Source organism: Herpailurus yagouaroundi, unplaced genomic scaffold (assembly GCF_014898765.1).
Source record: "Herpailurus yagouaroundi ecotype Mexico unplaced genomic scaffold, PumYag 161, whole genome shotgun sequence".
NCBI lineage: Eukaryota > Metazoa > Chordata > Mammalia > Carnivora > Felidae > Herpailurus > Herpailurus yagouaroundi.
In genome coordinates this window covers 5455203-5481467 of record NW_024412402.1, presented here as the reverse complement: position 1 = coordinate 5481467, position 26265 = coordinate 5455203, and the positions used below count along the sequence as shown (strand labels likewise).

Here is a 26265-nt window from a genome sequence, read left to right as displayed (position 1 = left end):
AATACCAATGTTTAAGAGATGGCAGGGGAAGTCAGAAGCATATGGGGTTATGAAAGCCAAAGGCAGGAGCAGGTTGGGTCAAGTCAGTGAAGAAATTGGGTAAGTCAAAGACTGAGAAGCATCTCTCTTGGATTCAGCAATGATAAGGTCATCCGTGACTGGCAAGAACAGTCTTAGTGGGTGGGGCTTAAAGCCTGACTGTGGCGAGGTAAGAGACTGGACATAATAGCTTAAGAGGGCAAGCGGCAAGGGAGGGTATTTCTAAACTGAGGAAGACTTGGCCATGTTCAGATGACAGCAAAAAGGAGCCATTAGAGGGAAGAGTGGCAGGGCGAACTCTCTAAGGGGACGTGACCCAGGAACCAGCTACTGGGAATAAGCCTTGGACAGAACCAGAGTCATCTCAGGCACCCTCACAGCATGAGGAAGGCAAAGATGGATGTGGGCACAGGTGCGCTGGGGAGAGAATTCTCTGAGGGCTTCTCCTTCCTCTTTCAAACAAGAGGAAAGGTTATCTGCTGAGATGGCGGGGGGAGGGGAGGGCGGGCAGTGCTCAGAGTCCAGACATGGCTCCTATCACAGGGGACAACACTGAAAGATGGAAAATGAGCTGGGACAGTGAGTCCCTGGTCTACAGGAGACACAATGGGACAGGACCAGTCAGATGGTGGCAGTGGAGACAGAAGGAAATTTACAAACTACAGAGATATTATGGAGGTAGAATTACCAAGAGTTGTTGATGGGTACATTACAGGAAATAGGAGGAGTGTGTCTAGCTGTGGAGGATTGGTCTAGACAGGGTGTAGAAGGTGGGTGGAAGATGCCTATTCACCGAGACAGTGAGCAGGCATCCTTATCTGTGAAAGGGGATAATATTACTTCCTTCGCATACAGCCGCTGGAACAGCTGATGGGAAAATACATGCAAAGAGCGAGTCTGCTCCTTAGGGAAGCACAGAGCAAATGGTAGCTGTTGTAATTATTTCACTCTTATAGCAGAACACTTTGAATAGAACAAGCACTCATGTTTGCTGAATGATGACTGAATGAATGGACACATGAATGAAGAGGAGCGTAAACAGAAGGAGACTATATATTTTCACCAATGAGACTATGATAGTTACTTATCAGCCAGTGGCTTTCCTACTCTGTGTCGATTTTGTAGAATGGGGGCCCTTTTCCATAAGATAGGTTTCAAGTATAGGAGTATTTACAGAAACGGATGATGGTATCTCTCCTTTACTTAAATCTCACCTCCTTGCCTTGAGGATACAATACATGATCCAATGCCATTCACTCATCGTAACACTCCTGATGCACATCTGTGGGCATACCGCCCTCACTGCTTCCAGCCCCCTCCCACCCTGATCCATTCCTTCCCTCTCTGCAGGTCCCTACCCACCCTGACTTCTCCTGGCCCTCCCCACCTTCCTTCTAGCTTCCAGGGCCTCCTGCACCATGCACTAGTCACCGACCCTTCTTGGCTTGACTCCTCCAAGGACCTCCCAGGGCCACTTTCACTAGCACATGCCCCTTTCCTTTCCTTTTTTTTTTTTTTTTTTTTGTCCAAACTGCAGTAAATACATAACCTAAAACTTGCTGTTTTCATCATTTTAAGTGTATGATTCAGTGGCATTAATTATATTCAGTGTGGCACAACCAACACTACTATCTATTTCCAAAACTTTTCATCACCCCAAATAGAAGTTCTTTACCCATTTAAACAGTAGCTCCCTCTACCCCCAGCTTCTTCATTCTGCTGTCTGTCAAGGGCAGGAACTACTGTCTGTCTTAAGAGACTGCCTATTCTAGAAATGTTGCGTAAGTGGAATTGTACAATATTTGTCCTTTTGTGTTGGACTTCTCTCACTCGGCATAATGTTTTCAAAGTTCATCCATGTTGTAGCTACTTCGTCTCTTTTCGGGGCTAATATTCCACCATACATACATGTCACATTTTGTTTATCCACTCATCTGTTGATGGACACTGGGGTTGTTCATACCTTTCGGTGACTGTGAATAACAGGACCGTTGGCTGCTGGGAACACAGGTGTACATGTATCTGTTTCAGTTCCTGTTCTCAACTCTTTGGGGTAGATGGGCGTATGCCTAGTTGTGGAATTGCTGGGTCATATCGTAATTCTATGTTTCGACTTCTGAGAAGCCCCTATGCTGTTTGTGATAAACATAAAAATCTCATGCTTACTTTAAGACCCTGATGTGTTGCTTCCCCTCAACCCCTTACCACGGACTCTCTCCCTTGAGAATCACTCAAAGCCTTAGCCCAGCTATTAAGACTGTTCGTGGTCTGGCCCCTCTGTCTCCCATTCCTCCTTTCCCTCCCTCCTCTCCTATGTTCTGACTATGGTGAATCCCTGTGATTTACCGATGGCTTTGCCTCTGCACATGCCAACTCTGCCCTTTCTCTCTCTCCTTTACCTACTCTTGCTGGAAGAGAAGAAACTGTTCAAGCCCTTCTGGACACTCTCGGGTCTCCCACAGCACCTGCTGTGCACCAAGAGGGCAAAAATTACCACAATTCTGAATTGTTCAAAACAATAAAATCCATTCTGGCATCTCTCAGCTCACATACCCCGCCATCAACCAAGCCTATGTTGTATAAAAGCTCAAGCAAGTCTGAAAACAAAACTTCACTGGCATAAAATTTCAAGGCCAGACTACAGTGGGCTATCCAAAGGAAGTTTCATCTATTTAGTTTAACAAAATTATGGTGTAAATATGTTCTTTTCATCATTAAAACACTACTAAATACCATATTCAACATTTTCTTTGACTCCAAATGTCTCAAGGAAAGGGATCACATCGAATTTAAATCTTTTCATTATGAAATTAGCACATATAGAATAATGCATAATATGATATACATGCCTTAATGAATTAATCTGAGAAACGCCAAGTACCCACCTTCTAATTCAAGAATATATTGTCACAGTCCCCCAGAAGCCTCTCATATGACCCTTCCCCTTCTTCCCTGTCAGGAAGCTAACTTTAATAGGGTCTATTTCTTTGAAAAATAAAGAGTTCCATCTAAATAGGCAACTAAAAGTTTATGAAAGAATAAAGCAAAGTTTTGGCTGTTATACATGGGATCTCATGGTATATCATCGACAAATGTGTTGGGTGATAGTTGGTGTTAATGTCACAGATCTGCATTTTATACCATCTTCTGTTTCATCTTTCAAAATAATTATAATTAATTTTAACAAATTAAATTTTGGCTTTCAGAGATTCCACTGTGAAAAAAAAATCTATGGTTTGCTTATTTCTTTCCAAATGACAGTATATACTAGCTGGGGGGGGGGGCTTTATCAAAATATAATTCACATACCATACAAATAACCCATTTGAAGTACACAATTCAATGATTTCTAGTAGACTCTCAGAGTAACACAACCATCACCACAATCTATTTTGATACATTTCATCACCCCAAAAAGAAAACCCTCACTCATTAGCAGTCATTTTCCATCTCCCACCAATCCCCTAGCCTTAGGTAAACACCAATCCATTTTCTGTCTCTATGGATTTTTCTATTCTGCACATTTCATATAAATGGAGTCATACGATATGTGGCCTTTTGTGACTAGCTTCTTTTACTTACAATGTTTTCAAGGTTCATCCATGTTGTGGCACATATTGGTACTCCATCCTTTTTACTTCTGAATAGTATTTCATTGGATGGACACACACCACATTTTGTGTATCCATTCATCAGTCAGTGGACACTTGGGTTGGTTCTATTTTCTGACTATTCTTTTTTTTTTTAATTTTTTTAATGTTTATCTATTTTTGAGAGAGAGGGACACAGCACGAGCAGGGGAGGGGCAGACAGAGAGGGAGACACAGAATCCAAAGCAGGCTCCAGGCTCTGAGCTCTCAGCACAGAGCTTGATGCGGGGCTTGAACTCACGAACCGCAAGATCATGACCCGAGCCAAAGTTGGACACTTAACTGACTGGGCCACCCAGGCGCCCTGTTCTTAATGCTGCTATGTACATTCATGTACAAGTTTTTATAGAGATATATGCTTTCACACGTGGAGGAATGAAATTGATGGTTCATACGATAATGCTGTTTAAGATCTGCCAGGCTCTTTTCCAGAGAAGCAGAACCATTTCCTTTCCTACCAGCAGTATACGAGGGTTCCAATATTTTCACATCATTGGCGACACTTGTTATTATCTGTCTCTCTGATTATGGCCATTGTAGTGAGGGTGAAGTGCTATATTACTAACCAATGAGTCACCAATGTTTTGATCTATATTTCCCCAACAGGTAGTAATGTGGAGCATCTTTTCCTGTGCTTATTGGCCATTGTATATCTTAGCTCTGGGTTTTCATAGATACCCTTTATCAGATTGAAGAAGTCCTCCCTATTCCTAGTTTGTTGAGTGTTTTCATCATGAAAGAACATTGCATTTTATCAAATGCTTTTCCACCTTCATTGAGATGATCACGCAGTTTTTGATACCAGCTGTTCTTGTTGGTAAATCATTTTTCATACTTATGAAATCTATGCAATCCTATAAATGTGTAATACATTTCATATTTTATTAAAGAGTTCAAATTTAAATTATTAACTATAAACTCTAAAAATTATGCCTACAACAAAACTTATGGGGAAGCATTTCATTAATGTATTTATTTTGGAAGAAAATTTTCTATGCAATCTATGTAGGGTCTTTTATGAATGGCAGAAACCATGGTGTGTTTTTGTTTTGTTCCCTTCTATTAGTCTAACTTCTGCTGTCCTACTTTCTCAAACTACGTCTTGGCTACTTCTATTCTTTACAACTACAACTCAAATACACACTACGTCTATGGAATACTCACGTAAGCCCAAGTTAAACACAGTTTTCTACGCGTGATTATTTCAGAAACCAATTCAAATAAAATACAAATGGTGATCAATCCAAGGATCTGTGTTTGACCGTCAAACAACCAAATCCACACCTACCTAAGCCAAGTGGTGTTTAGTAAAATCTGTGTACAACCTTTTAAATCAGTAGGCTACATTCTAATATCTAACAAAATCATTTAGAACAATAGGCTTTGTCTCCCTGATTACACACAATCATTGTGTCAAAACACGTGTACACATATAATGGCATATTCCCTCCCTTGTAAAATTTGAAGTCTAATTGCAAACACCGTATACTGTGCAGAAATCTGTGAAAGATGCTGAAAACACAGAAGGGTTATTAGAACAGTACCAAGTAATTTACCTCCCATCCAACTAATGTCCATGTTGGGGGTCTGGAAACTATAATAGCTCGCATGGCTGTGCCAGCTAGAGAAGCGGTTAGGATTACAAGATCAGAAAAAGGCTTCTTGAACATGTGTCCTACATGGTAGAAGACGCACATGTTGAAAGTAGCTCTCTTATTCTGTCAGATGTTAGGAAAAGAAAGCCTCAGTAACATTAAGAACATTTCTACTGTTTATGCTCAATGTTCATATTCAACCAATGAGTCTTAAAATACAATGAGGCAAAAAAAGGGGGAGCTGTTATTATTCAGGTTATTTCAAATATATCATTTAAAATCAATTGGGGGAGGGTGCAAATGCTCCCTGCAAGGCATTAACTAAATAAAATATTTTCTCAAAAAAAAAAAAAAAAGAACTACCACATCATTTACTTAGGTGTGTATCGTGCCTCCCCACTAAGACATAGCCTACTGAAATTCAGATTTTTTTGATTCGCGTTGAGTTGTCCTGAGACTTCCAACACTGCATGTGTTGCTAGAATTACAACTTAACTCTTTTGGATGCAAAACCAGCAGAGGTCCTACAAAATTAGAGATCTCTATGGAATGCAGAGGCCTCTGAGAGAGACCAGGCACTTTCTTCTTCACCCTAGCTAGTGGTCAGGATCCTGACTCACTGGGATCGCACCACAGGGATTACAGTGGCCAAAAGGGACTCTTCTCCCACCAAACACTGCACTAATTCTCCAGCATTCAGCGTTTCCACTTGAATGGAATAAAAACCCTTTTGAGAACAACAATTACAATCCCCCCATTTTTTTTCTCAGGCGCACCATTGGACTTCTCAGTGCCCGCACAATGCAAATAAGGCAGGCTTCCTTTCACAGAGTGATTAGTATGCAAACACAGCCTGCTTTTTTAGTAGGATGTGAAGAACCACCAACAAGCTTTGCTAAACCCAGAGGTTCTACAATTATTTCCACTGTTTATTTTTCAACAGAAGATTACACAATAACACCAAGGCGTTAGCTCTAGTTTGCCAATATTTTGTAAACAATGACAAGTTAGATTTTTAAACCCTTTGTGTCATATTTAAAGCTATGGTCAACTACAGATTCTAATACATTAATTTTTTCCCCAAATCTAGGAAACTCAACTTGTATGAGACAGGATTTAAGCTCTACTTTCTTTTTAAGAAACTGCACTTCATTTTTCAACAGAGAATGATCCATCTGGCGTGTACCTTTAGAAAGCTCGTCATTTTTAAGATTTACTATCAATTCCAAAATAAGATGAAGAAATTACATTGTTATGGTACTCCATCCAGCTCATATGTACCTTTATAAACCTTGTGGCTTTCCAAATTATTGTTAAATTCAACAAAAACTATGTTTTTGGAGAAAATTAACTGAAATCCATTCAGCAAAATAATGCTACAAAGAAAATGGAATTTTGGGCCCCTAGGTGGCTCGGTGCATTAAGCACTGGACTCTTGATTTTGGCTCAGGTCATGATCTCAGGGTTCCTGAGTGGGAGGCCCTGAGCCCTGTGATGGGAATCTCTCTACTGCTCTCTCTGCCCCTTCCCCACTCTCTCTCAAAAATAAATAAGTAAACATTTTTTTTAAATATTTAAAAAAAGGAAATGGAATATTTGAACTACAAATTATGTCCATGTGACCTTAATCTCAAGATAATAACTTAAGAAGCATTTCCAATTGATTGGTTCCTTGGTGATTTTTTACTGAAATTTCCAAGAAAATGCAAACCTACCGGATAGGTCATTAGAGCTGCCTTAATAAACACCTTGCTTGTCACATTATTTTTGTTTTTGCCTATGTCCACCTACAGAGGGTTATGAAGAGATTCTAATCATACTACAGGACATTTCCATCTATTGTCTTAACAACAACAATCATCAATGACTCAATTGTTTTGCTCTGGATATGAATTTTTTTAATCCATGTTTTAAATGTTAAAATGTAAATTTGGTTTTTATGTTCCTTTAAAAACATCTTCTAGAGCAATCCTTTTTAAAATTTTTATTTATCTTAAGAGAGAGAGACAGAGAGAGAGAGAGAGAGAGAGAGAGAAAGAACGTGCTTGCACACTCAAGCATGGGAGGGGCAGAGCAAGGGAGAGAGAATCCTAAGCAGGTTCCACATTGACAGCAGAGAACCTGATGCGGGGCTCAAACCTACAAAACCGTGAGATCATGACCTGAGCCAAAATCAAGCGTTGGACATTTAACTGACTGAGCCACCCAGGCACCGCCCATATAGAGATACTTTTTAAGGTCTGAAGTCAGATACAGATAAGACGACTTCAAATTTAATTACAGTGAAAATATTTCAAGAAGAGATGTAGGTCAACAGTGATTATGGCATTTAAAAAAAAAGTTTATTTATTTATTTTGAGAGGGGGGAGGGGCAGAGAGAGGGAGAGAGAGAATCACAAGTAGGTCCCACCTTGTTAGTACAGAGCCTGAGGTGGGGCTCAATCTTATGAACCATGAGATCATGACCTGAGCTAAAATCACGAGGCAGATGCTTAACTGACTGCACCACCCAGGCATCCCAATATAGTGATTATGGCTTAAATCAAACCCATCTTCTTGCGAACAGCCCCAACCCCCAGGACAAGTGACTCTGTCTGCTAATGAGGAGCTGCCTGTGACATCTGCACACCATCAGTTTCCTCCATCATTTCAGGGACATCAGTAAATCACTCAAGGTATTTGAGTTTCCTTGTCAAGTTCCAGGGTCCAACCAGTGCAAGTCACTTACACACCTGGATTCTCCAAACAGCATCAGATACATAACCAGCCCCACAGGTAACACCACCATATTCACTGAAGTTTTACATTATTCTCTTTTGTAAAAACTTTTAAATTCTAAATGAATGTGTAACAAAAGAGAAAAAGAACTGATTTATTTCTTCGGGTCTATAAACAAGCAAAACAGAAGAAAGTGAAGTCTAAGTTAACAATGGAGTTCATCATTTTAAATCTCTCACGCTGAGTTCATTAAAAGAGAATAGAATTTAAACTCACTTATCACAAACAGAAAGCTTAATATTTAGAAACACATACACAGGCTGTTGAGATAATTACACATGTTTATAAATTTTGTTTCCTTAAAATATCCCCCCACTACACATTTATTGTTATTGTATTTAAATTAAAGTAATTTAACTGTCTGACTTTGTGATAGTTATTATCTTAATATTGCACAGGGCAGCAGAAATATAACATAGAATAATGTATTGATTTACACCCCAGTGACTTCAAAAGGATCTGTCATGAATATCTCTAGAAGACCAAATAATAAATGATTATACGGGTTTCTGGTTTAGACACAAAATACACGTAGATACCCAAATAAATTAATGTGCAAAATATTTATCTTCTAAAAAATATCCCTGTATCTAACTTAGCTGTGAAGAAGTATTTATAACAATAAAAATGTTCCTTTTATGAGAAGGGAGGAAGGGGAATGAACTGTCTACATGACCAGTTATCTTAATTGAGTCTGACCAATAATTTAAATTCTGATTCCAAAGCCAATTTAGCTCAAAATGACCTCAAATTGTAATCTAGGGCAGTTAACGGACTCATTTTCAATCTCTTATCTTCAAAGAATACCACACGATGTCCCTTTTTTGCTTCATTATGACAGATGGTTTTCTTTAATGAAAATTTTAAATTTTAAACATGTCATGCATAACTTTAACTTACATACACAAAAGGGGAAAATCGGAGAAAGGAATAAATAATTCTTAGTTATCTTTTTCTGACATTTCAAGGTTGTCTTTGGTGTCATTGCAAAGGAATAAATATTACAAATGTAACCAAAAACAATTTAGAAAGTGGTCTAGAATTTTTTACAAAGCTATCAAATACATTCATCTTGTATCTCCAACTTGCAGCCCAACTACATGGAACACTGGAGTTATTCCATAAATATTGGATTAAATGAATGTTTCTAATAAATGTTCCTGCTACCCAACAAGGCTGGGACACAGCCATTTGCAAATGTGTTCATGAAACTGCTCTTATTCTGGTTCACAGCATCACTGCCAAGCCCTGTCTTTATATCCAAGAGATGTGGAGTCTCAGGCCACCCTGGAATCTTTGAGGACTTCTTAGTTGAGGAAAGGTTCTTCAAACAGAACAACCTCCTCACAACTGGTCCTAACTCCCTGGATTGTCAATTCCCTCCAACATTCATCTTCTTAGGTCTTTGCTTTTGATGCACCCCTGGAATATTAACCTTTTCCTTTAAGAATTCTGTAAGCTTCAGGGTGCCTGGGTGGCTCAGTCAGTTAAGTGTCCAACTTCAGCTCAGATCATGAGCTCATGGATTGTGGGTTCAAGCCCCGTGCTGGGCTCTGTGCTGACAGATCAGAGCCTGGAGCCTGCTTCCGATTCTGTGTCTCCCTCTCTCTCTGCCCCCTCCTGCTCATGCTGTCTCTCTGTCTCTCAAAAATAAACAAACAGTAGGGCTCCTGGGTGGCTGCTGGTTGAGCATCTGACTTCAGCTCAGGTCATAAACACACAGTTCATGACTTTGAGCCCCGCGATGGGCTCTGTGCTGACAGCTCAGAGCCTGGAGCCTGCTTCAGATTCTGTGTCTCCCTCTCTCTGCCTCCTCCCCCACTCATGCTTTGTCTCTATCTCTCAAAAATGAATAAATGTTAAAAAAATTAAAAAATAAATAAATAAACATTTAAAAAAAAGTTCTGCTGGCATTCTTAAATCTCACAAATGCCCTATTAGAACATGTGAGATGAGAGATTTCAAATGTGTGCTCTGGCTTGTAGCAATTGTGATCCTTCAAAGAGGTCATTAGAAGGTTCTCGCATGCTGCTTCAAAATTAAAGCCAACAACCCTTCTCATACCACTAACATCAACCCAACACACATGCACACAACTATAAGCTGCAGGAGGCTGAGGGCCCTGTATCTCTTCTCCCATGCTGAATTATTCTTCAGTCCAGGAAGACTGAATGTTTATTAGCTGGAGAGGTTAAATCCCAGGGAATTTGCTCTTGGGGAATGCCAGGCATTGTTGACAGCAGAAGTGCCCCCACTAAAAATAGAGGGATTCAATGAAATCTTGACTAGTGGGTAAAATACTCTCAAACCATTCAGCTCAGAGAAAAACAATAGTTAGACCTTTACCTCATGGGCTGCAAAATACTGAACTCTCTTAAACTGATCAGCCCAAGAGAAAATGCATGTACTAGTGAATGGATGTGGACGTTTCCCACCCATTTATCAACCTGCAGTGAAGCCCACCCACACAGAGATTTCCCAGAGCTTTTTACTGTCTTACTCCCAATTACTAATAAGTGGCTAAGGACCATTATAATTTGAGAAATAAAATGAAACAGTATGAAACACAAGAGGAGATACTAAAGGATAATAAAGGGGAATTCAGAGGATAAAGAGATAACACAGGATACAAGAAAATTTTTCTAAGTTTATTTTGAGAGAGGCAGAGATAGTGCAAGTGGGAGAGGGGCAGAGAGAAAGGAGACAGAGAATCCCAAGCAGGCTCTACGCTGCCAGGGCAGAGCCCGACATGGGGCTTGAACTTACGAAACCGTGAGATCATGACCTCAGCCCAAACCAAGAGTTGGTGGTGGCTTAACTGACTGAGCCACCCAGGCATTACAAGAAAATTTTTCTAAAATACTCAGAAATATAAAAGATATTGTACCAAGAAACAAGAAGAGGAAACTACCAAAAAGACAGTCAGACAATAAAACAGAATTCTTAGAAATTAAAAACATGCTAGCAAGATAGAAAATCCAATTTGGCAAGAAGCTGACAAAACTTCCCAGAAAGTAAAAGGTGGAGAGTTTCAAGGACAAAGAAATGAATGTAGGAGAGAGAAGACAAAAGAAAAAAAAAATTAGAGGAGCAATCTAACTTCTGAATAAGAGCTCCAGAGAAAAGAGAAAAAACAGAGATATGAAAATACCAAGTAAATAATGCAGGAACATTTCCTAGCACAGAAAAACATGAATTTCCAGACCAAAATGGCCCACTGAGAACCTACCTCCCATAAATAAAAACAGACCTACAACAAAGTACAGCATTGTGAAATTTCAGAATGCTGTAACAAAGGGAAGATCCTAAGATCTTCTAGATGAGAAATAAATAAGTTTTGTACAAAATATTAAAAATCAGAAAGCATTAGATGTCACAAATGCAACAATGAAAGCTAGAAAACAAAAGTTTTGAAGGAGCAATACCTTCCAAGTCCTTGGAGACAGCAATTTCCAACCTAGAGAATTGTGTATGAGGCAAATATAAATTAACTGCTGCAAGCATAGATCACCAACAGTCAAAAGTGAAGAATGAGAATAAGGCCTAGGATATATGCCCTCAGAAGATGAAAGAAAATAGCCACATTTGAACATATTGACAGGGAATTTACATGTCAGTCTGAGAGGTGGATAATGAATTAGTGATAGGTATATAGAAAACTAAGCAAAGAAAAACTAAGGCCATCATAAACTTCAGGAAAGACAGTACATTATATAAGAAATGAAATAAAATCATATAATTGCTCAATGCTCAGCTGTGAATAATATTTACATGGTCATAATAATGTAAACATTAAATATTGTTTAAATCAAAAATGGAAAAATTGTTATAGTGGGAGGCCAGGGTAAAGGAAATAAGGGGGTAGAGAGTATTGTACGAATACTAAACCCACAGAGAATAAAGTCAATAAATAATGCCTGAAACTGACAAAGTAAGAAAGTATAAATATGGACATTAAAAAAGGTAGAAACAACTAAATGAATAGAAAGTGGATGCTTCAGGGAAGTCAAAATCAGAAACAGGAAGGATAATGGAGGGGTAAGAAAGGGTAGTAAGGGTTGAGGCAGGGGACTAATGTTTCATGTTTTATAAAATGACTTAACTTCTTAAACACTGTGGACATGTCATTTTGCTAAGAATAAAAATTAAATTTAAGAAAGGGAGGAATTACAACCAATGAATTCTAATTGCTTGAATAGTTAGGATCTTTAATCCCAATACATATGGACTATAATGTAATGGAGAAGAGACAGACGCTGGCTGACACAACTTCTCTTAATGGTAAGTAAATAGCTGTGGAATTCAAGCAGAGCTGAGAGGCTATATATAACAAGGTCACTCTATAGGAATGAAATATGAAATATCCTTTGTCCTAAATCATTGGGGATTAGAATGTCTCATGACTGCTTTCTCCATATGAGTAACACTAATTATATTACCTTTCATTCCAATTTACCACTGGTGAAGAGAGTGGTACCTACATCTATGTCTGTTTCATGTTTGCAACTATACAGAGACTCCTTGAAATCATACCTCCTTCATTACGTAGGACAGAGCTGAATATGAAAGACACATGCTCCAAAAACTAATCCATATAAGTTTTGCCTGCTGCTTGGATAGGCCAATAGTTGGCTCTTCCAAATGAGGCTTAATTATGAACACCCATTATTTATGCTGCACTATGTTACAGACATTCCCTTGGAACTTTGTCATGTATAGAACTTTGTGTTCTTGAATCTGTTTTTCATAATTTTTCCATCCATTCAAGTTACTACATCTTCCTACTAGTATACTACAAATATACTTATACCTAATAGTCATGTTTCCTTGATTCTAATTTGAGTCTCAGAGCCCTTCCACATGTGGTAGAAGCTAGGAAATTAACTAAGAATATATGCACTCTTTCTGGGGGAAAAAAAAGGCTAAAGGACTTCCCCTATGGGTCAAGTGCATACAATTAAATGCATGGGCTTTGGGATATCTATTTTGGCTATCCAGAGGCATCTTTCTCTTACTTCTTCTTTTTTCCCCTTATTCTTCATGCTTCATGTTCTAAAGATTTAAGGATGCCAGACAAATGACTTCCAGATTAATGAAGTGTCACCAATATGATCTTTAGCAGCAACCATTTATTTAAGTACACTAAATTTTATGGCTCTACTATTATGGTGAATTGACAGGTTTAAAATTAACCCTATGCAAATAGAAAGGAGAACCTATGTAAGCCAAGTTGTTTTTTTTTAATTCTACTTTTTTCAAAACCAAGATCTACCAGACTTTGCTTCCAAAGGAGTTGAAACAAACAGCTAAGCAATCAGCCATGGTGTTTCTAACTCAGTTGCAATTCATGGCGATCCTGAACTCTCAGAGAATGAAAACTAAATGGGAAAAAATGTGATTCTAATTATAATCAATACTTAAATCCAACACTAATTGTACACCCCTTCACTGTGAACTTTAACAGAAAGAAGGAAAATGGGAAAAAATTACTGAGCTTACTCTGTGCCAGACAGTTGCATAAATTACCTCATTTCATCCTCACAATAACCCTATTAGGCGGGTATTATTATTCCTGTTTCACAGAGAAATAAACTGAGCATTGGAGAGATTAAATAACTGGCTCAAGGTCACAGAAAGCAGAAGACCCAGGGTGCAAAATGCCAAGTTTGATGTCAAAGGCCCCTGAGGCTCCCCCTACAGTATGCACCACTCTATAACACTACAAGGAGATACTAAATTAAGAAAGGAAGATAATGTGTAATTATAACTCAGATCAAAGAGCTTGTGCTGGATTTGCATCTCCTCGTGCTCCTGACAGCAGATCTTTAAGCTTCCATGTTGCACCCTGAATCCAATTCTCATACAGCAACTGCAGCTTAACTAGCAACTGGCAGCATCTCACACAGACGAAACGGACACTGGGAGACGCAGCATGAATAAAAGAACATCAGGAGTCAGTCACGCCCATGTCCCCTTTTGCCAATCTCACAAAAACAATGCAGCCCATTTGTGACAAACTGAACAAACTTCAAAGGGTTTTGCTATCAACAAACCTTTTTTAAAGGTATAGAATAAAGGTACAGATATCATGGGCAATGGTGCGAGAAAATAAAATGATGTCTAAAAATTACCACCTACCATGATTAATGAAACCAATGGGGAGAAAACCCTCTAACATTATCCTCTTCTTCTCAGGTGACCCCATCCCGTTGTCCTGTGAAAGGTTTGTTCATGCCCTGGCTCTTTTCCCTTGTGCCCAGATGGCCCCCCAGTCTGAAGCCTTTCCCCACCCCAACACCCCATTCTTCCTTCTTTGTGGTCAAATACCCTGGCTATCCACTCCTCCTCTGTCTTTGGCTCTGAGAATGTGAATTTCACTACCCAACTAAACTTCTCTAAGATCCCCACTCTCCTCTGATTCAAACCCCCAGTTTTCCACTTGTGCCTCATCTTTCTTACACACATATCCACTTTTAACGACTACCGCCCACTTTTTAATACAGTATTTATTTTACAATCTGATTACAAAACAATGTATGCTCATTAGAGAAAACTCAGATGGTATAAAAAAAGGTGTCTTCTTACAGTCTTAGTGAATGACAGACATTTTTTAAAAAAACAAAATCAGTATTATATACACCATTTGTTTCCAACTTTTGTCCACTTTATTCTTCTCTACCAGGTGTTCACACCACTAGGCTCTGGTCCCCACCCCCTTTTTTTCAATATCACTTTCCAAATTATGGACAAGATGCCATTCTAAATGCTACATAAAAACTACAACATAAATATTTCCAGGTGTAATGAAGATTGCACAATACACTGATTGTAATCTATGATGTCTTCTCTCCACTGGAAAGGAATACAAATATAGACTACGATGATCCCTCAGTCTTCTTGGTACCCCGCTCCCAGCTGGGCTCCTGCATCTTCCTCCCAAACATGCAACACATCACCTACCTCATCTATGCTTCCTAGATGTAAAGCAAAATCCTGACTACAAAGCCTCCAGCTGTCACTATACTGGGAAGAATTCTCCAACTGCCCTAGCGCCCAGGTAATTTTTCCTCTGCCTCTGAAATCTTAGCCACATATCTGGCTTTAGATGCTACCTGGTACTCCCAGTTGCCTTTTCATTCTCCACTAGATAGTAGGCTAACAAAATATTGTACTGTTGAGTTTTGGAGCTCTGTTGTACACCTGCAGCTAAAAGACTGCATAGATGCCCAGCAAGTATTTCTGCTGTCACTGCTGCTCCCTATGCCCCTAAACCATTAGGTCTCTGCCCTACACCTTCTCTGCCCCACAAAATGGCTTAGCCTCTGTCTAATCCTATGTTCCTCTATCTATGATATTATTTTTATCTGAGCCATAATTAGATATGTTTTCCATCACAACTGGGTCAAGAAAAGTTTCACAAAATACTTACCCTTGCTACAAAGATACATACTCTCTTTCCCATTCCATTCCATTCCCTCCCATTCCATTCCATTCCCTCTTTCCTCTATTTTTCCTTTCCTTCCATCCTTCCTTTCCTGCTTTTTCAATGCTGGTGGAAGTCTATTTGAATAGATTTTACCACTCACAGTTGAAAATACTGACCTAGAAGTTAAGATACCAGGACACCCAATGTTTTTTTCTAAAACCTAATCTATGTAGAACTGAGGTCTATCTTTCATTCAAGGTAACGCCTTTTCTCAATTTCCCCATCATGCTGACAGCTCCATGATTTTATTCCCTTGGGTTTGCAACTTAAAAAGTTTTCTCTCTCCCAGTCACCTACCATTTTGGATCTATCATCTACCCCAGATGAGTCATTTGTCATCTCTAACCTCTCAGCTGTGTGCCTTTTTTATCCTTATCCAAAACCACTACAAGTGTGCTTCCTAAGATTATCTGTTTTACAAACTATATCACGGTTGGATTCCTTTAACAAGCCCCTCTGGAACATAAAAATTTGATTTTTATAAAATTTTATAAAACTTGATTTTTGTGTAGCAAAAATCCTTTTCCTAACACTATTTGGTCCAGCTACAGAAACTAACACTCCCTCCAAGTACTGCAGTGATCCCTACCAGTTTCCTCCTATTTCTCTGTTAATTCAAAGCTAGCATCAAACACAGAGCCTAGCACAGCAGATGTTCAAGTGTTATCATGGAATATAACCTTAAATATTTTAGAAAATGATTTCTCCAACATCCCTCTCCTTTGTCTAGCGTTTAAGATTTTAATAAGACCTGGCCCAATCTCCAGTCTGTTTTAAATGATCTTGAAGACCAATTCTCTAGCTAGACACATGCTGTCCTACAGAGAAATGGGTCCTCTCTCTCCTTATCTGTCCTTATGCCCGTGAGGGTCCACATCAAATACCAGCTTGTCCAACACCTTCTTCTGGACATTAAAACGAACCGAGATGATGAGATGATTTTTGTCTTTCTTAACAATTCTCACAATTAGTATTTGCCTCCTTCTTTTTGGCAATGATTCATACAGTAACGTTCATGATTTCCTAACTGTCTGAACTAAGCGATTCCTCCCCAACCATCTGAAAGCTTCTGTAGGACTGGTATGGTATTATTGTTTTCCCCCTCAGCCTCCAGGACAGAACTTTGCACATCATATTCACAGTACACATATTCCTAAACATTTCAAAGAAAACCTCCGTTCAAGATGAACTTTTGAAAAGCACATATTGAGTGCCTAACTTGTTTTACATATGAGATTTTATTTAAGCTCACCAAAACCCACAACGGAGGTGTCATGATCCCCATTCTACAGACAGAGGGAGGCAGGCCCAGAAGTGCAGCAAGGTACAGAATGTCACTTACAATGAGGGCACTCAAACTAGACTTGTCAGACCCAAAGCTCTTGGTTTGCCCCTCCGCCCAGTCACCACTCCCTCACTTCTGGCAGACGCCAAGCAAATTCACATCCTGATGCTGTGTGTATTCAGATGGTCCTCACTTCAGAACATGAGAAGATGGAGTCAACTATGCACGTATGGTCCCAGGTTCACCCCTGTAAACTACTTAAGATTTTCACGGCCTCAGCTTCTATTTAAAGACCTGACACAATCTGGCCTCACAGAGCTTTTCTCCCCCCTACTATCAGGCCACTTCTCCCCAAGCACCCCCCCCCCCATGCTGTTCCCTCAGCATCACCCTATGCATTCATCTCTCCACCACCTGAATCACTTCTGCTTCCTGCTCCAGGCAGTGGAGGCCCAGGCCCAGCTTAAGGGGGTCTGAAGAAGAGTTAATGGCTTTCTTCCCTGTGCTCCAATGGTATCTAATTCATGTCTCTACTTATAAGGATTGTATGTCTGTCTCCCACACTACATGGTGAACTCCAGAGGCAGAAGCATAGCTTCCTCGACCTTATAATCTGAAACCCAAAACAATCTGGAAGCAACTTGGCCTTGTCAAGATTTCAGGAAAGTTTGCTGAATTAAATGGAATTTACAAATGGGTGTTGTGATTCACTGTTTGTTGAATTAAGTAGTCAATCAACCAGGTCTCAAATGAGAATACCATCTGTTCTTATTTCACAGAGTTTTGTAAATGTCACCTCTTCACCCCACCCTAACCACACAAAGGTGGGATCCCTGTAATAATCTTTTAGAGTATCCTGTTCCCGTCCTTATTTTTCTTTATCAGAATATGGGATTATAAATATTGCATGTATGTTACTGGTTTAATGTCTGTATTCCTCCACACTTAGACTGGAAGTTCCATGAAGACAGAGACAATGTATGTTTACCACTGCATTCCCAGAACACCGCACTCAATAAATATTTAGTGAACAAATGATATGAAGACTGGATGATAGAATGCAGAGCAAAAGTCTGGGACTGTACGATGATGATTAAGACATAATTATGGGGATTATCGATGCAGTTTCTCTCCTTGTAGATAGCTAACACAAAATCTGAGTTTCTTTTCCAACACAGCATATGTCTTTAGTTGGCAAAAATACTTCCTTCCAGCATTTATGTCTGACTCATTTGCATAATAATAGCAATTACTTTATTTTATTCCAGATAGTAATTTACAAAAATATAAGCAGGGAGAAATATTAAATCGACTCAAGTCTCACTTAAGATTTTCTGTAAAATAAAGAGGTCAAATGGCTTCTTTCTAAAAACAATTTTGATTTGATGTATGATTCTGATCTTCAAAGCACTACACAAACAACCTTTAGGAGACACGTGCTTGACAAACTGGAACAGTCAGCCTATTTCTGAAGCAAGTGGACTCAAGCAGACCGAAACACAGTTGCTGGCACTAGGGCAGATGTCTGCAGGGCCCCCACATTACATGGGCTCCTTCCAAGGCTGTGTGGCATGGGGACCTGCCGACATGTTTTTGTTTAATTTTTTTTTTTAATGTTTATTTTTGAGAGAGAGAGAGAGAGAGAGACCGCGCATGAATGGGGGAGGGTCAAAAGAGAGGGAGACACAGAATCTGAAGCAGGCTCTAGGCTCTGAGCTGTCAGTACAGAGTCCGATGCAGGGCTTGAACTCACAGACCATGAGATCATGACCTGAGCTGAAGTCGGATGCTCAACCGACTGAGCCACCCAGGCGCCCCAAAGCCAACATGTTCTCATGGTCACTTATCTCCTAAATTTTGTGGGAGAGTTTTTTATTTTCCTTAAACGGGCCCTTCAAAATTTCACATCCTTCAGGCCCCATGAAACCCACATCAACCTTTGTGCTGATGGCTTTCAGCCTTATAAGGAGAATCACTTTTCTCTCTAACATATTCACAAGCAACATGACAGTGCAGGCATATTCAAGATTTTTTAAAGTCAAGCTCTAGTCACTGAAGAAGTCATGTTCTCATAATATCCTTCTTTGGGTCATGGAAAGAGCACTATGTCTGAATATTATGTTTTTCTAGATCCATATACACCTCTCTTTCTCATCGATAAACACGGCTCACACGCACTGAAGTCCTGTGATCTCTAATATATTCACCACTCTAACATGGGGGCAGAAAGAGAAAGCTGAAACTTAGGGAAGCTATAGGGCTTGCCCCAAATCGGACGGCAAATAAGGGATATGTACAGCTGGGCTTTCAACCTGGGGTTGTGGGCCGCTCCCTCTTAAACTCTATGTGATCCTACCCTCTAGGTTTCTTGCCAGCAAAAAGTATTCCATCTCAGTCCTTTGTAATTGCCCACAGAGCTGGAACTCAATTAATATATGTGATCAACGGTTGGAGGGAATACCTAATGTAACACAATCTCAAGTGCTGTGACATTACTATAGATATTCCTAAAGGATGAGGTAATCAGATACCAAGGCCTGTCACATGTTATCTCAAGGATGACACCGACAGAAAACAGACCAGTGTTGGCAGCTACCAATCAGAAAATCCTGGGTGAGAATACAGAATGGAATAGAAAGAAGCCTTTCAAGTCCTATCAGCGATGTGGTCTTTGAATTCAAAGGAAAACATATTTACATATATCTGGCAGAAAAAGAATGCACAATAGGTACATTAAAACCTTTTCTTCCCCCCCCCCCCCAAAAAAAAAAAAACACACATACACAAGACAGAGCAAAGGGCTTATCTTTTCAGTGTAGTCGTGTTTTGGTCTCCAACTGCTCGGAAGCTAAATTAATAGTGCAGGAAGGTAGAAGTGTGTCATCCTTGCTGAAAACAGTTAAATCAGTGGCTGCGTGTAGACAAGGCCTAAAAGCGCCTTAACTGTAATGTATGGAAACTGCCAGAAAGACTGCCATTTGGCACGGAGACCAACATCAAAAGGCAATGACCCTAATGAGCATCTTCAGCAGACAGACAGCATTTCAAAAGTGCGAAATGAAAGGGCATAATGACACCACTAGCAACGCCAAATAATTTACATCCCTTTACATCAGTGAATGGTTTTAAGGGTTGGCATTGAGAGTTAATACTGATAACAAAGAGGGCTAAACATGACATGACTGTGACCTTCAGATGGACTTCTGGATGTTGTTGCCCTACTGTAGTAAGCACATCGACCTGTATTATCAATGACTGTTTCACTAGGGTTGTTTCCTCGTAGGAAAAAACTCTGGGCCTCGTAGACACCTAATCCGTAGGATTCAGAGGGGTCCCTGGGCATCCCCGTCTTCCTAAGAGGGCGTCTCTTACACTATTGCTCAGAGACCTATTTCAAGACATGTATGAAACTCTCTTCTGAATTTTACTCATTTCTCCTCTTTTTAACTCAAGGAACCTTAACCTTAGTCTTTTTTATTTCAAAACTCAAGTACTCATTATTACTACATAGCCAGTTGATTTATGGTTCCAATCTTGTCTGATTTGTAACCCATTTTTAAGTACTAGTAAAATGCTATTTGTAATTTGCTGCCCTTTCTTTTAAAGATCCAGATGTTTCTTAGCTTATACATTTGTCAGAACACTACACTGAGGAGTTATCAGTTATGGAAGTGACATTAAAATATTTATCCTGACACCATGAAGTATCTGTGGGCTCTAAGACTCAATACTTAAACAGTACCAGAGAGCCTTTTCTGCATGCCTTTGTCTCCTCTCAGGCTGCCTGTTCCCAGAAGACTGGCAGTGGCAGGTGGGACCCTATCTCTCTCCACCCTGCCGACTGCTTCTGCTCTCCATCACCACAAACCCAAGATTGGCAGGGAAAGTCCATACTGTTCGCTAGCAACAGGTAGTCAATCACTCATTTCGCACAAAGACAGGAAGGACTGTCTGTAAAATATCTTTGGAGGTCTGCCAGTAGCATTGAAGTCACTTTCTGTCTGGAGGGCAGCCACGGTGCTTTAACACTGAAGACGTAAATATGGGGAATTCATCAAACTCCTATTAAGTAGAGGCTTTGTCACCTTAAAAAATTAAGTGGTTGGATCAGAAATTCCCAAGTCCATATTTCATATTTCAAGCAGTGTAAAGTTTATAAGATGCTGTCTATAATTTAAGAAACCAAGTTCCATAGCAAACAAAAACATCTGTCATGTGTAAAGATTAGGTTTTGAATGAGAAAATGGTGCTATTTATTTTGAGAGGCAATTAAGACCTTGTTCCCTGTGACAGAAAAATATAGATACAGATTACTTACATTAAACTACATATTACCTATCTGAGGAACTCGATTAATGATGAATGGACTCCAAAGAGAACCACTAAGCAAAACTCTTAGAATTACAGGTTTTCATGTGACTAACTGCTCCCTCTGATCCGTCGCCTTGAGTAAGCACCCACAGCCCTTGCTAAGACCACACCCATACCATAATTTTTGGGTTTGGTGGGGGGTTTGCAAACAATTACTGCCTTAATTCTTGTACTATCAAGCTCAAGAAACAGTTCACCAGTTAGGTCAACAAATCCTTAGTTTAAACAATTAGCAAAGAGACTCGGATAAACCTCCTTTATTGAGCAAGATTATGCTCTGCTATTTTCTGCTATTCCAGTATTACTTCTAAAAAAGTAGATCCTGAGGAAACATACCTGGGAAAAAAAGTCAACAAATTCAATCTGTTGAGGGAAGAGGGGGGAAGCTTCTTGAAAAAGTGACTTTAAAAAAATGTAAATTTTTGGACTAATGAAAGCAACATGATTGGTAGATCTTTAGAACCTTCACAGCAGGAATAGTAACTCAAAAACAAATAAAGGACAGGCCACACTTCCACACTGTCTGCGTTATATTCTTTTTGTGTCTACCTGTGTTAAATTTTAAACAAATTCTGAGTTATTTCCAGTATTTTAATCTACGCTAATATTTCTCGAAAGAAAAATTAACTTTCTGGGTTTGGGATAGAGTCGTGCAACTTCTTCCACATTCTTCAGTACAACTATATTATATTCAGTTGCATTTTGTTCAGAAACACACCTTTCTGACCTTCAAATAAAAATCAACAAAAATAATACAGCTCGGCATAATTGTACTCACAGCAAACCTGACTGAAACACACCTTGATGATTCATTTAGTGAGGGACGTTGTATGTACTCATATACCTACTAGCTCGCTTCTGTGAGGTAGCAAAGGTGTCCTTTGTTCTTAATCAGTGCTACCTTGTTAGAAAACCAGTCAGTCCTATTCATTCCTCTACTCTAGCAAGTAAAATTGGAAGAGGATTGTAAAATTGCCAGATAAACACGACTTAACCATTCCAAATCATTCCATTTTTCCACAAAACATCCAGAACTGCTGTTAGAATAAACTCAAATTTGCTGTGTGATTCCACAACCTTTCACCTTATTCGGAAAGAGCAAAAGATACCAAAATGAGACAGGCTGCAGGACTGATTTCCTTTGGTGTTAAGGGTAGCATACGTTGTATTTAAATTTTCATACGTACTGTATAGAGCGCGGAGACTGAACTACCACTGTCCCTGAACATATATTTGAGGAAAAAATAAAAATGTTACTATTATAATAATTATTACTACGTATACACATTTACATATATGTGCGTACGTATATATAATACTGTTTTTATTTTCACCCTGACCCTTTGATTTGAAGGCTTTGATTTTTTTTAACTGTGGAATTATCAATATTTTAATGGAAAATGATTTCTCTTTGGAAAACCGTTCAACTTCTTTCTTTTGTTAGGCAAGCTTGTGTGCGTTTAGTGTTCTGCCTTGTCCCCATCCTCACAGTCCTAGGGCGGGACTGAGGCCGCTTTCCCTCCAGGGAACACTGATCAGAATGCCACCCTTGCCTGGTCAGCCACCGTATCCCAATCCGGGACTCCCTTGACGGGTACTAGCCTGCGCCTGCCCGCACATCCCAACACAGAAGGTTACACCCTTCACGGTGGTGGAAAGGTTGCCCAGCGATCCCTCCCAAAGGCCCCCCAAAGAGCAGGTCTCCATGGCCACGCCCCCACCTCGAGGGGAGGAGGGCACGCACGGAGACCAGCCGGCACCACAGAAAAGGGCAAGTCCGGTGCGGCCCCGGCCAGGTGGCGGAGGGACCAGCGACCTGCCGCGCAGGGCCGTCCGGCGGCTGAGGGTCCCCTCAACCCCCCTCGGCCCCACCCCCAGCCTCGCCCCCGGCCCGCAGCAGGCCGGTCGGCGCACGCGCGAGTCGATGCTCCCAGCCACTGCGCCCTCCCAGGCTACAAGCTCGGTCCGGGAAGACACGGGCAGAGTGTGCACGCTGGGGGGCGGAAGGGACGCCCCGGGGCTGCGTGACAGAGGCTCGAGTGGGCGAGCATGGGCGGGCCGGACCTCCTGGGGGCACCTGGGCTCCATCTTCTTCCCTCAGGGCTGCGGGGCGGGGTTTCTCCTGGCGGGGGGGCGAGCATGACCGTTAGGCTGGAACACCGGGAGACGGTCCTGGCAGCTCTGGGCCGCCACCCGCGCCGCAATAAAAGCCTCTCACGGCTTCCCGCCCAGCCAGCCTCGCTCTGATTGGTCGCCATGGGAAAGGGACCCGAGTTGGCTGGAGGCGGTGGCCGGGGCTACTCCCGTGCCGCCCGGGGAGGGCCCACCCCGAGCGCTCCCCAACCCGGGCTCCGCCGTCTAGGGTAGCAGAGGCGGCACCTGGCAGCGGCCGCCGGGACTCACCGTCCCCTCTGCTCTGCTCTCCCCGGGCGCTTCCCGGCACACGCCCCCCTCCCGGAATGTGCGCCCACCCCACCCAGCTCTCTGAGGCCCCTGATCCATTTCTTCCTCCTTCCCGACCATCCATGCCAGAGCGCAAATCCCTGGGTGGGGTGGGGTGTGGAGAGCAGCTGGAGGGGACGTTGGGCGAGCACAGAAGAATCTCCCAGGGAGGCCGGGGTGGAAATACCCTAAATGAAATGAACCTCCCTCCCGGCCGGCCACCGAGGTTTTCTGGGCGGCGGCGCAGCCCCCGCCACCCGCGCGGCAGCATCCCTCGACTATCTCCTCCTCAGCTCCCTATTGTTCACACTTTGCTAGATTCAGGAACCTCGCCCAAAGAAAGGAGGCTAGGCGAGGTGCTGCGGGTGGCTACCTGCCATTCTTCTCGCGCACCGTGCAACACGGGGCTCGCGGTGAGTGTGAAGGCACACGCGCGCGTGCACACACACACGCGCACACACACACCAGGCAGCCCGATCACGCCCTCCTCGCCCTCCGCCCCTCCGCACTTCCTCCTGTCAAAACGCGGCGCTCGGCCCTCCCATCCCTCCGTGCTCCCGGCCGAGAGCAGGCTTTGCAAGTAACCAGCGAATTGGCAAATGAAAAACTAACGTCATATCGACGGGGGTGCAAGAACGGCCACACAGCCCTGAGATTCTGCCCATTTTCGCCTCATTTTGCAAACCGTTATTCACCCCGGGCAGGAGGGGGGGGGGGCTGGGCGCGACGGCGGCGAGCCCCACTTTATTAGACCCAGGGAAATAACGATGGGGCAGCCGCCCCTGCCTTATTGTTCACTCTTCCCGGGACCGGGGCTCACGAGCCCCTGCCCCGCGGAACCTGAGCCCGCGCAGCAGCACCTCTGAGCCGCGGCAACCCCGCCCCGCCGCCCGCTTTGGGAAGGAGCGCTGCCCAGCACCGGTGCGGCCACAGCGTCCCCGGGAGCGTCCCCGTCCCCGGGAGCAGGCGGCTCGGCTCCCGCGTTGCGGGCACACAAAGTGGGAAGGGCGGGCGCGCCGGAGGCGCGTCCGGTGCTCGCGGCGCTGGTAGGCAGCCCCGGTCCGGCGCAGCCCCGGAGAGCGCAGGGCTCGGCGGGGCAGCAAGGGCTACGCGCTCCTTCCTCGGCTCAACGACAATGACCACCCTTAGCATTCCACGTAAAGCCACCCCAAATACCAGTGTCCTCGTGGGAGGAGGAGGGGGGAGGGGGTGATCAGTACATCAGACTGAGAATAATCATAATTTCAAAATGTACCTGCAGTTCCCAGGAAAAACAAAGTCCAGATGAGATCCTTAGTTTGCAGCATTGTAATCTGCTGGCTGGGAGGGACGTTCTTGCCGCGGTAAATTCTGTGCCCCCCCCCTTGCAGAGAGTGTGGACGGCGGCAGAGCCACAGACCTAGGGGCAGACAATTGCCAGGCTGAGTATGATTATTTTTGCAGAATTGTTTCCTGCCAGCGGCTTGCCGAGCTGCGTTCACGCGCTGATCGGAGAATGAGTGACAGTCCCAGCCTCAGCACACTCGCAACTCGGAGATCCTTGCGCTGGCCCGGGTTCGCTTTGATGGAACTGGGGATGGAAGCGGGGGGCGGGGGGGCGGGGGTGAGAACCTCACTGTGTCCTTCCACCACGCTGGCCACAAATAGTGCCGAACATCAAGGAGGTAAGAGAGACAGGGGAGGCAGATGCGGCCGCCTGCAAAACGCGGCCTGGAGCTGCTGGAGGAGTCGGGCTCTTTCTCACGCAGTCTTCAGGCAGAGCTGGGATTTCTTTTCACACTTCTCCCCCACGCCTCCACGGTCCCTCCTGCCACCCAGCCTTCCTTAGTTGGGAAGGTGGATATTTTAATAACAGTAAATAATAAATACACAATCTTAGGTTTGGTTAGGTTTTCAAAGTCGTCCAATCTCTCCATTTAGATCCTAAGATCCTTGAAACACAGGATAGCTTAGGACTTTTTTTTTTTTTTTTTTTTTTTTTTTAAGTGCAGGAAATTAGAAATTTGGAGAGGGATGGAGATAGACTGCTAGTGCAGGGTTTTCCTTTGGGTTTGTTTGTTTGTTTGTTTGTTTGTTTTAAACTGGCTATGAAGTTTACTCTCCCACAGAGTGGCAACAGATCTCAGGGGAAGGAGGTGGGAAGCTACTTAAGTTTGAAGAAAACGCAGATGTTTGGAAGGAATTTCCAGAAATAACCGAAGGAAATGTTTTCTTGTTTATGAATGCTGAAATCTGTGGTCTCTTTAGGAAGATCACTGAGCCTTTTACGTAGATTTTATGGTACAGGCGAGATACTGGATATTAATTTTTTCTTATAATGGCACAGAACCTCAATTCTTAAAGCTATTCACGTAGGATATCACTGAGGTACGCACAGAGGGTTTCAGTTAATCTTACAATTGTATTTTATATAGAAGAGGGTGGGGGAGCAGGGGGGAAATAAACATGTCTCAGCACCTGAGCAAGGCTTGAGTGTTTAAGAAACAAAATTTGAGGGGCGCCTGGGTGGCGCAGTCGGTTAAGCGTCCGACTTCAGCCAGGTCACGATCTCGCGTTCCGTGAGTTCGAGCCCCGCGTCGGGCTCTGGGCTGATGGCTCAGAGCCTGGAGCCTGCTTCCG

The 26265-nt window shown here is 42.3% G+C and overlaps 1 protein-coding gene across 17 annotated transcripts in view; it reads right to left on the bottom strand.

Moving 5' to 3' along the window:
* NCAM1 (neural cell adhesion molecule 1) overlaps positions 1-25230 on the bottom strand; it is a 312774-nt gene extending 287544 nt beyond the window's left edge. For 4 of the 17 annotated variants that reach the window (XM_040483020.1, XM_040483021.1, XM_040483022.1 and 1 more), the window contains exon 1: positions 24902-25223. In XM_040483020.1, the coding sequence (XP_040338954.1) occupies positions 24902-24953 (52 nt within the window). In that variant the 5' untranslated portion in view covers positions 24954-25223. Of the gene's footprint in view, positions 1-24901 lie in introns of all 17 variants that reach the window. The other 13 variants (XM_040483018.1, XM_040483019.1, XM_040483025.1 and 10 more) reach the window with 7 other exon arrangements.
* Positions 25231-26265: the final 1035 nt, after the last annotated feature.